Source organism: Ranitomeya variabilis, chromosome 8, assembly GCF_051348905.1.
Source record: "Ranitomeya variabilis isolate aRanVar5 chromosome 8, aRanVar5.hap1, whole genome shotgun sequence".
Classification (NCBI taxonomy): Eukaryota; Metazoa; Chordata; class Amphibia; order Anura; family Dendrobatidae; genus Ranitomeya; species Ranitomeya variabilis.
The window spans coordinates 221,612,294-221,623,850 of record NC_135239.1 but is presented as its reverse complement, the minus strand read 5'-3'; the positions used below and the strand labels follow the sequence as shown (position 1 = coordinate 221,623,850).

At 45.7% G+C, this 11,557-nt stretch overlaps 1 protein-coding gene across 3 annotated transcripts in view; it reads left to right on the top strand.

Moving 5' to 3' along the window:
- The window catches only part of GGA1 (golgi associated, gamma adaptin ear containing, ARF binding protein 1), a 174,871-nt gene that overhangs the window by 58,093 nt on the left and 105,221 nt on the right, over positions 1–11,557 (top strand). For all 3 annotated transcript variants that reach the window (XM_077277312.1, XM_077277311.1, XM_077277313.1), the window contains 5 exons: positions 1,225–1,348; positions 3,092–3,192; positions 5,135–5,215; positions 5,301–5,438; positions 5,519–5,600. In XM_077277312.1, coding sequence (XP_077133427.1) covers positions 1,225–1,348; positions 3,092–3,192; positions 5,135–5,215; positions 5,301–5,438; positions 5,519–5,600 — 526 coding nt within the window. The remainder of the gene's footprint in view (positions 1–1,224; positions 1,349–3,091; positions 3,193–5,134; positions 5,216–5,300; positions 5,439–5,518; positions 5,601–11,557) is intronic.

The window sequence follows — 11,557 nt, the reverse complement described above, 5'->3', positions numbered from 1 at the left end:
GTCAGTCTAAAAGAAAAAGAAAAATTGAGTCCTCAATGCTTAAAGGTCTTGTCCAGGTTTGGCACGAAAATCTATGGTCACTCTGTAGACTTGAGAATCTTCATAGTGCGCACTTTCAGGATTCTCTGGTATGGGCGGCGAGACCAAGCAGTCATGTGACTGCAGCTAAGCGGTATGTCTGCTTCTGGCCACATGCTGCATACAGGTGCCTACAGATGACTGGTATTGAGCGAGGCCGTGCGTGTCTAGTTGGATTGTGTCCAGAAGTGTGCAGATCACATAGTTCCAGTCACATGACCACCGGAGAATACTTACAGCGCGCACTATGCACGATGTGAGGATTCACAAGTCTGCAGTCACATAGTGACATAAAGGGACCGCAAGCTATTGTGCCATACCTGGACAACTACTTTAATTCTTTTTAATGACTGTTAGCAATTCCGGTGAGGAAACTGAAGTTTGGAGAGTTGCTGTTTGTTAGCACACAATAAAAGATATATCGGCTCACCACCACAATAAGCAATGCACGGAAAACTCCAGGCCAGTGTCCTGGAGTGGAGGTATTGTACTAGAAAAAAAATTGTAATCCAGAACTGCAAGGCTGTGTGCACATGTTGCGGTTTTTTCGTGTTTTTTTCGCAATAAAAATGCATAAAAAACGTATACATATGCATCCTGTCATTTAGAATGCATTCTGCAATTTTTGTGCACATGATGCGTTTTTTTCCGCGAAAAAAACGCATCGCGGTAAAAAAAAACGCAGCATGTTAATTAATTTTGCGTTTTTCTCGCTATATAATGCATTGGGAAAGCTCCAGAAAAAAATGCATGCGGTTTTCTTGCAGAAAATGTCCGGTTTTCTTCAGGAATTTTCTGCAAGAAATTTTTACGTGTGCACATACCCCAAGGAAATATTAAAGCGCTGTCTTTTTATGAACTTACCATTTTCATGAAAAGCTAATAAAAATCATGCATGGAAAAAAGAACGTATATGGCAGCCTTCTTTTTTGAGTGATTTTTCTAATTTTACGTAGCTGATAAATTAAAGCTTCATCTTTGCCTTTTCTTGCTGTGCTGGACTGTAACTTTTTCTGTTGTTTGTTGGCACTTTTTGGTGAGCCATTAGGGGGTGGAGCGCCGTGGAGTCTCCATTTTTATGTTTTATCTTGGTGTTATTGGTGCTGTTCTTAGCTCCGCTTTACTCATCCAGACTTTATTTTTTAGTACCTTGGCACCCGCTCTTCTGAGAAAGTGAAGTTAAAGATTTTGGAGCTTTTGTACAGCTGGACTCTTGGACTTCCCAGTGAAGTGAAAATAGCCGAGGCCTACCAGATGTTAAAGAAACAAGGTGCGTTAGTAGACACTGAGTGGAAGGTAAATGTCACGGATGACAGCCAGGGGGAGGATTCACGCAGATCCCACGGCTGTCACCAATTTTTGAGGGGCTGCAACTACTCTGCCTCCAATCGTCACGACAATCACGCAACTGACTGACCAGTGACCGATTCCGTGGCTGCTTCCACTACCAGGCCGGTTATTGGGGAACACACAGTGAGCGTATGGTATCTAAACCTCCGAGTCAAAACACATCTAGAGTAAGAGAAGCAGAGCTATTAAATATATGTATTTAATACTGATAGGTAGCGTTTATAAAAAAAAAAATAATAATAAAATATGCAAGATGATACAAAATGGGAACAACAATACAATATATACAATTACATAAAATAAAAAGGAATAACAAAAGAGAATTACTAAACGTGATGTTGCAGGGATGGCTCTAATCTTTATGGAAGGAAGCGCTCCATTTAAGTACATGGAACACTTTCACAGTGAGCTATGTCTTCCAGAATGACCAAACCTAATTTCTGCTTTTTATAAACTCAAGGTTACACCCACATATCTTCTCTTGGTGAGCTCTTGTAGGGGCTGGTGGTGGGATGAGCTAGGCCCTACAGAGATTTATGTAGTCCCATACTTTCAGGATATCTTCTCCTCTGCAGGTCCTAGGCAGTAGATATTGTCGCGTTTCTTATTGAGATTTTACCTTTTTATTGAGATGAAACATGGCTTGGATAGCATCATCCATTGGAATGTTATTAAGTTGGAGTGGCTAGAATGGCCTTACAGTGATGTGAGTGAATGTGTTCTGTTCATCCCTTTGCTATGAAGCCAAAAATATATTTCCCATAAATATTGGATCAATGCAAACCCCAATATTCATTACTGACAACTGGCTCTCAAAGGTCTAGGAAAAAGAGTCTTTGATCAGAGAACGCTCTTTGGTTTGGAAGCGTATTCCCCTGAATCTCAGCCTTGGTGTCTTTTCCAAGCAAATCTCCCTGCTGTGATTTCTTGGCTACTGCATGGGGTCTCTACTTCATTGGGGATGTGTCACGGCTCCCAGGTAATACTGCTGTGGGGAGAGCTGCACACAGCAGCAAGAGAGCTAAGCAAAGCGCCAGGTTAGTAACCAGGTACAAACAGGACCTGAACCATGTGACAGAGTGGGAGGTGGATGGGGATGGAGCCAGACGCCGGGGTGCAGAGAAGAGATAAACATGAGAGTAGTTAAACAAGCTAAGACTGGAGCCAGGAGACCACCGAGTACGAAAGGCGTGAGACAGGGGATTGTCAAAAGTGAAGCCAGAGCTCAGAAATCCAGAAGAACAAACAGAGTACAGCACGGAGAGCAAGCAAAGCAATTGCAAACCGGGCACACACTCCAGGGGTCAGGCAAACAGACTAGAACAGAAAGTATAGCGGACAGCGAATCCTAGTCTGGAGTGAATATAAATACCCCTCTCAGATCGAAAGAGATGCCAGCAAAATTAACCCTGAGAGAACAGGACATTAACCATGTCCTAAACATGACAGGATGTAAGTGTCAGCTCCCTCTCACTTCCCGTGTTATAGTTAGTTTCTCTCTCCCTCAGCCACAATTAATCTCATATGTTCAATGTGATGGTGATATGTCCCCTCTCTGGAGATGCCTACCGTATATGGATTTTAACTTTTCTCCAAGACCGTTATCAAACATTGGGAGGTAATATTCTATCAATCCTTTCAATTGTGTCCATTATTTTTATAGGGATTTTAAAGGAAGATCCACAACTGCAAGTAGAAGCCATGATGCCTCCTCCACCACCCCGACCAAAAAATGCTATATTTGATGATGATGAGAAATCCAAGGTAATGTACTGATTGCTTTTTGTAACGTTTCACTCGTAACCGGTCTTCACTTTTACCACTTTGAAACAAATCTAATCCCATGGTGGGCTCATACTTCTGTTTCTGGCAAAGCAGCGGGCTGGGGGTATCCCCTGTGTCCTGGGTGTCTGTATGATGCCGGACGGCGTGCAGCTGGAGAAGCTACGCTCCCTATTCCAGGCCTATTCCAGGCCTATTCCAGGCCTATTCCAGGCCTAGCGCTTTTTGTAAAGAGCTGCAGAGTTTGAGAGCTGTCTCAGGGCTCATAACGACCAAGTGGCCAGCAGAAATAGGGACTGGAGTGAAAGTAAGAACAGCCTTTTATTACTGGACCTTCACTTTACTACTTCTGAACGTTACCAAGTTTCATTTTCCATGCGTTGGAATTATCCTCTTCTGTCAGGAGCATCTCCGAGGATTTAGGCTATGTGCACACGTTGCGGATTAGCCTTAGGAATTTCTGGTGCGGATTTTGCCTCTCCCGGCAGAAAACGCAGCTGCGGATTTGTCGTGTTTTTTGTGCGGATCCGCAGCGTTTTTTGTGCGGTTTTGCTGCGTTTTTTTTGCGGATTTACTGCGGTTTTTTTATCCCTGCGGATTTCTATAATGGAATGGGTACAAAAACGCTGCAGATCCGCAAAAAAGAAGTGACATGCTACTTCTTTTAATCCGCAGCATTTCCGCACCGGATTTTCCGCAACGTGTGCACAGCTCTTTTTTTAAAATCAGTTGCGGATCTGCAGCGTTTCTGCATCGCAAAAAACGCTGCGGATGCGCAGAGAAACCGCAACGTGTGCACATAGCCTTAGGTTGTTTGTGAAGGCCATCTCATACAAATGTAAGATTTCTTCAGGCTTTGTGAGCTCTGTGCCATGCTCAATAACTGTAAGGATGCAGTCCATGGTGGAAGCTACTCATGGACACATAAATGTTCAGACCAGGCCCAGCCCGCCTGCTTTCATAGGTTTCTTTACATTTCTTTTTTCTTCAATGTGTTTTTCTCGATCATTGGCAATACAATAGCATGGGTGCAGGCTTTGCCTCCTATGTTGGCAGTATTACGTGCACCAGAAGCAATTGCACAAGGAAGCTTGATTGTAACACGACCATGTGGATGTGTAGATTGTAGCACATTTTCCTTCCACTACAAGGGTCTGAACGTCTTCCATGGACAGCAATCCATTAAAACTGGGCGCACAAACCGAGGTGAAGCTTAGTGATATAAGTCAGTGTTTCCCCACAACAGGTCATGTTTTCAGGATTTCCTTAGTATTGCATAGGCGATGGAATTAATGCTTGAGCAGGTGATGAAATTATCACCTGTGCAATACTAAGGAAATCCCGAAAACATGACCTGTTGTGGGGTCTTGAGGACTGGAGTTGAGAAACACTGAAATAAGTAGTGAAATCTTCGGGTAAAGCCATGTAACTCCCGAACTGCTGATGTCTTTGCTTGCTGTTTGGGTTTTTCTATGTTACGCAGGTCCCAGGGTCTCTCCTGAGTTGTGGACAAGTGGCCTTACTGATGGTCTTAGCGTTGTGCACAAGGTTCATGTCTGTGCTGAACTTTTATCTTGTATGTTTCCAGCATGATTTACTCCGCTCATAGGAGGTGACCCCGATACCGGCCACTGTATCCTGAAAACTACCTTTGTCTGCAAGGAGAGATATTCCACGGTTGCTTATTCTAGATTTGTCCCCATTGACAAGAAAAAGTAAAGTGGAACCCTCCTACCTTCAATCAGATCCCAGGGACACCGATTCCCCCTAAATGTGATTCTTCTTTTGTGTGGTCTTCCTTGCTGACTTGATGAGCTTAGAAGAGAAGCCTCCATTCTCGTCTGCCCTCGTTCTCTTGCAATACTTTGCTGTGTTCTTTCTTTAATGCAGCTGTTTATGAGATATTTTCATCTTTTATCCCAAGATGTTGGCCCGTCTGCTAAAGAGCACACATCCGGAAGACTTACGAGCAGCGAATAAACTTATTAAAGAAATGGTGCAGGAGGTGAGACCATTCTCTCCATGTTTCTCCATTCTCCCACTTACTGTATTCAACTTCTCATCTATTTGATCTCATGTTTCCTCCTCAGGACCAGAAACGCATGGAGAAAATCTCCAAAAGAGTACATGCCATAGAAGAGGTGAATGACAACGTGAAGCTCCTGAGTGACATGTTGGGGGCATTTAGAACGGGACAGTGCTCCGAAGGCAGTGACGACCTAATGAAGGTCAGTGCATCATGGCAGACACAGGTGAAGCCACGAGAGACCACGTCTTGTATCTGTGATTTGTGTCTCTCACCTGACAGGAGTTGTATCACCGCTGTGAAAAGATGAGGCCGACACTTTTCCGCTTGGCTAGTGACACAGAAGACAATGATGAAGCTCTAGGTAAGGAAAAATGCAGCTTGTAGATCCGTAAATGGATAGTTTTGAAATAAAAAAATATATATATATATATAATTTTTTTATTTATTTTTTGCTCAAAAAGTAAAGGGAACCCTAAAATCTCACATACTAGATATCACTGAATTAAATATTGCACTTGCAGATCTTTATTAATTACATAGTGGAATGTGTTGAGAACAATAAAAGATAAAAATGATCACTGTAAATCTAAATTAATACCCCATGAGGCTCTGAATTTGGAGTGATGCTCAAAACCAAAGTGGAAAATTAAATTACAGGCTGATCCAACTTCAGTGGAAATGCCTCCTGACAAGGAAAATATGCTCAGTAGTGTGTGTGGTCTCCACGTGTTTGTATGACCTCCCTACAATGCCTGGGCATGCTCCTGATCAGGTGGTGGATGTTCTCCTGAGGGATCTCCTCCCAGACCTGAATTAAAGCATCAGTCAACTTCTGGACAGTCTGGTGCAATGTGGCGTTAGTGGATATAATGAGGCATGGTGTCCCAGATGGTGGGTTCGATTGGATTCGGGTCTCGGAATGGGTAGGCCTTCATTATGCAGGAACTGCTGCCACTCTTCAGCTACATGAGGCCTAGCATTGTCGTGCAGAAGAAGGAGCCCAGGGCAGAGTGCACCTGCATATGGTCTCACAAGGGGTCTGAAGGTCTTATCCCCGTACCTAATGACAATCAGGGTACCTCTGGCTAGCACATGAATGGCTCTGCGGCCCTCCAGAGAAATGCCTCCCCACACCATAACTGACCCACTGCCAAATCGGTCATGCTGGAGGATGTTGCAGGCAGCAGATCGCTCTCCACGTTGTCACCAGACTCACATCTGTCACACATGCTCAGTGTGAACCTCCTCTCATCTGTTAGGAGCACAGGGCGCCAATGTCGAATCTGCCAATCTTGGTGTTCTTTGGCAATTGCCCTGCACGATCTTGGGCTGTAAGCATGACACCCACTTGTGGACCTCGGGTCCTCATACCATCCTCATGGAGTCTGTTGCTGACAGTTTGAGCAGACACATTGATGTTAGTGGCCTGTTGGAAGTCATTTTGAAGGGCTCTGACACTGCTCCTTTTCCTACTTGCACAAAGGAGGAGGTAGCGGTCCTGCTGCTGGGTTGTTGCCCTACTACAGCTTCTCCACGTCTCCTGGTGTACTGGTCTGTCTCGTCTCCTGGTATCTGCTCCATTCTCTGGAGACTGTGCTGACAGACACTGCTACCCTTCTTGCCACAGCTCGCATTAATGTGCCATCCTGAATGAGCTGCACTAGCTGATCAACTTCTGTGGGTTGTAGACACTGCCACATACTACTGTACCTCTAGGGATGATAGCAATGACAAAATGCAAAAGTGACAAAAACTACAGTCAAAAAGGATGAGAACAGAGAAATGGTCTGAGGTCACCTCTGCAGAACCACTCCTTTTATAGGCGTTATGTTGCTAATTGCTGATCATTTCTACCTGTTGTCTGATTCACGATCGGCGTTGCTTCATAACTGGACAGGTTGATTTCACAGAAGCGTGACTGACTTGGAGTTATATTGTGTTGTTTAAGTGTTCCCTTTATTTTTTGGAGCAGTGTATATATATATATACATACACACGTGGTCAAAATTGTTGGTAACCCTCGTTTAATAGCAGAAAAACCCACAATGGTCACAGTAATAACTTGAATCTGACAAAAGTAATAATAAATAAAAAATCTATGACAATGAACAGATGAAAGTCAGACATTGCTTTTCAACCAAGCTTCCACAGAATATAAAAAATATGAAACTCAAGAGATAGGCCTGGACAGAATTGATGGGACCCCTGAAAATAATGTAACAAAAGGGGCATGTTTAATCGCGGTGTGTCCACTAACTATCATCACAGGGGTCTACAGTCCTGGAGTCAGTGAGGGGGTCTGTATATAGGGTACAGATATCACTGTGCTGTGTGGTGACATGGTGGTATCAGTATCACAGGGGTCTACAGTCCTGGAGTCAGTGAGGGGCCGGTATATAGGATACAGATATCACTGTGCTGTGTGGTGACATGGTGGTATCAGTATCACAGGGGTCTACAGTCCTGGAGTCAGTGAGTGGTCTGTATATAGGATACAGATATCACTGTGCTGTGTGGTGACATGGTGGTATCAGTATCACAGGGGTCTACAGTCCTGGAGTCAGTGAGGGGTCTGTATATAGGATACAGATATCACTGTGCTGTGTGGTGACATGGTGGTATCAGTATCACAGGGGTCTACAGTCCTGGAGTCAGTGAGGGGTCTGTATATAGGATACAGATATCACTGTGCTGTGTGGTGACATGGTGGTATCAGTATCACAGGGGTCTACAGTCCTGGAGTCAGTGAGGGGTCTGTATATAGGATACAGATATCACTGTGCTGTGTGGTGACATGGTGGTATCAGTATCACAGGGGTCTACAGTCCTGGAGTCAGTGAGGGGTCTGTATATAGGACACAGATATCACTGTGCTGTGTGGTGACATGGTGGTATCAGTATCACAGGGGTCTACAGTCCTGGAGTCAGTGAGGGGCCGGTATATAGGGTACAGATATCACTCTGCTGTGTGGTGACATGGTGGTATCAGTATCACAGGGGTCTACAGTCCTGGAGTCAGTGAGGGGTCTGTATATAGGATACAGATATCACTGTGCTGTGTGGTGACATGGTGGTATCAGTATCACAGGGGTCTACAGTCCTGGAGTCAGTGAGGGGGTCTGTATATAGGGTACAGATATCACTGTGCTGTGTGGTGACATGGTGGTATCAGTATCACAGGGGTCTACAGTCCTGGAGTCAGTGAGGGGCCGGTATATAGGGTACAGATATCACTCTGCTGTGTGGTGACATGCTGGTATCAGTATCACAGGGGTCTACAGTCCTGGAGTCAGTGAGGGGCCGGTATATAGGGTACAGATATCACTCTGCTGTGTGGTGACATGCTGGTATCAGTATCACAGGGGTCTACAGTCCTGGAGTCAGTGAGGGGGTCTGTATATAGGGTACAGATATCACTGTGCTGTGTGGTGACATGGTGGTATCAGTATCACAGGGGTCTACAGTCCTGGAGTCAGTGAGGGGTCTGTATATAGGGTACAGATATCACTGTGCTGTGTGGTGACATGGTGGTATCAGTATCACAGGGGTCTACAGTCCTGGAGTCAGAGAGTGGTCTGTATATAGGGTACAGATATCACTGTACTGTGTGGTGACATGGTGGTATCAGTATCACAGGGGTCTACAGTCCTGGAGTCAGTGAGTGGTCTGTATATAGGATACAGATATCACTGTACTGTGTGGTGACATGGTGGTATCAGTATCACAGGGGTCTACAGTCCTGGAGTCAGTGAGTGGCCGGTATATAGGATACAGATATCACTGTGCTGTGTGGTGACATGGTGGTATCAGTATCACAGGGGTCTACAGTCCTGGGGTCAGTGAGTGGTCTGTATATAGGGTACAGATATCACTGTACTGTGTGGTGACATGGTGGTATCAGTATCACAGGGGTCTACAGTCCTGGAGTCAGTGAGTGGCCGGTATATAGGATACAGATATCACTGTGCTGTGTGGTGACATGGTGGTATCAGTATCACAGGGGTCTACAGTCCTGGAGTCAGTGAGTGGTCGGTATATAGGATACAGATATCACTGTGCTGTGTGGTGACATGGTGGTATCAGTATCACAGGGGTCTACAGTCCTGGAGTCAGTGAGGGGTCTGTATATAGGGTACAGATATCACTGTGCTGTGTGGTGACATGGTGGTATCAGTATCACAGGGGTCTACAGTCCTGGAGTCAGTGAGTGGCCTGTATATAGGGTACAGATATCACTGTGCTGTGTGGTGACATGGTGGTATCAGTATCACAGGGGTCTACAGTCCTGGAGTCAGTGAGGGGTCTGTATATAGGGTACAGATATCACTGTACTGTGTGGTGACATGGTGGTATCAGTATCACAGGGGTCTACAGTCCTGGAGTCAGTGAGGGGCCGGTATATAGGATACAGATATCACTGTGCTGTGTGGTGACATGGTGGTATCAGTATCACAGGGGTCTACAGTCCTGGAGTCAGTGAGGGGCCGGTATATAGGGTACAGATATCACTGTGCTGTGTGGTGACATGGTGGTATCAGTATCACAGGGGTCTACAGTCCTGGAGTCAGTGAGGGGTCTGTATATAGGGTACAGATATCACTGTGCTGTGTGGTGACATGGTGGTATCAGTATCACAGGGGTCTACAGTCCTGGAGTCAGTGAGGGGTCTGTATATAGGATACAGATATCACTGTGCTGTGTGGTGACATGGTGGTATCAGTATCACAGGGGTCTACAGTCCTGGAGTCAGTGAGGGGTCTGTATATAGGACACAGATATCACTGTGCTGTGTGGTGACATGGTGGTATCAGTATCACAGGGGTCTACAGTCCTGGAGTCAGTGAGGGGTCTGTATATAGGGTACAGATATCACTGTGCTGTGTGGTGACATGGTGGTATCAGTATCACAGGGGTCTACAGTCCTGGAGTCAGTGAGGGGTCTGTATATAGGGTACAGATATCACTGTGCTGTGTGGTGACATGGTGGTATCAGTATCACAGGGGTCTACAGTCCTGGAGTCAGTGAGGGGTCTGTATATAGGATACAGATATCACTGTACTGTGTGGTGACATGGTGGTATCAGTATCACAGGGGTCTACAGTCCTGGAGTCAGTGAGGGGTCTGTATATAGGATACAGATATCACTGTGCTGTGTGGTGACATGGTGGTATCAGTATCACAGGGGTCTACAGTCCTGGAGTCAGTGAGGGGTCTGTATATAGGGTACAGATATCACTGTGCTGTGTGGTGACATGGTGGTATCAGTATCACAGGGGTCTACAGTCCTGGAGTCAGTGAGGGGCCGGTATATAGGGTACAGATATCACTGTGCTGTGTGGTGACATGGTGGTATCAGTATCACAGGGGTCTACAGTCCTGGAGTCAGTGAGGGGCCGGTATATAGGATACAGATATCACTGTGCTGTGTGGTGACATGGTGGTATCAGTATCACAGGGGTCTACAGTCCTGGAGTCAGTGAGTGGTCTGTATATAGGATACAGATATCACTGTGCTGTGTGGTGACATGGTGGTATCAGTATCACAGGGGTCTACAGTCCTGGAGTCAGTGAGGGGTCTGTATATAGGATACAGATATCACTGTGCTGTGTGGTGACATGGTGGTATCAGTATCACAGGGGTCTACAGTCCTGGAGTCAGTGAGGGGTCTGTATATAGGGTACAGATATCACTGTGCTGTGTGGTGACATGGTGGTATCAGTATCACAGGGGTCTACAGTCCTGGAGTCAGTGAGTGGTCTGTATATAGGGTACAGATATCACTGTACTGTGTGGTGACATGGTGGTATCAGTATCACAGGGGTCTACAGTCCTAGAGTCAGTGAGTGGCCGGTATATAGGATACAGATATCACTGTGCTGTGTGGTGACATGGTGGTATCAGTATCACAGGGGTCTACAGTCCTGGGGTCAGTGAGTGGTCTGTATATAGGGTACAGATATCACTGTACTGTGTGGTGACATGGTGGTATCAGTATCACAGGGGTCTACAGTCCTGGAGTCAGTGAGTGGTCTGTATATAGGGTACAGATATCACTGTACTGTGTGGTGACATGGTGGTATCAGTATCACAGGGGTCTACAGTCCTAGAGTCAGTGAGTGGCCGGTATATAGGATACAGATATCACTGTGCTGTGTGGTGACATGGTGGTATCAGTATCACAGGGGTCTACAGTCCTGGGGTCAGTGAGTGGTCTGTATATAGGGTACAGATATCACTGTACTGTGTGGTGACATGGTGGTATCAGTATCACAGGGGTGTACAGTCCTGGAGTCAGTGAGTGGTCTGTATATAGGGT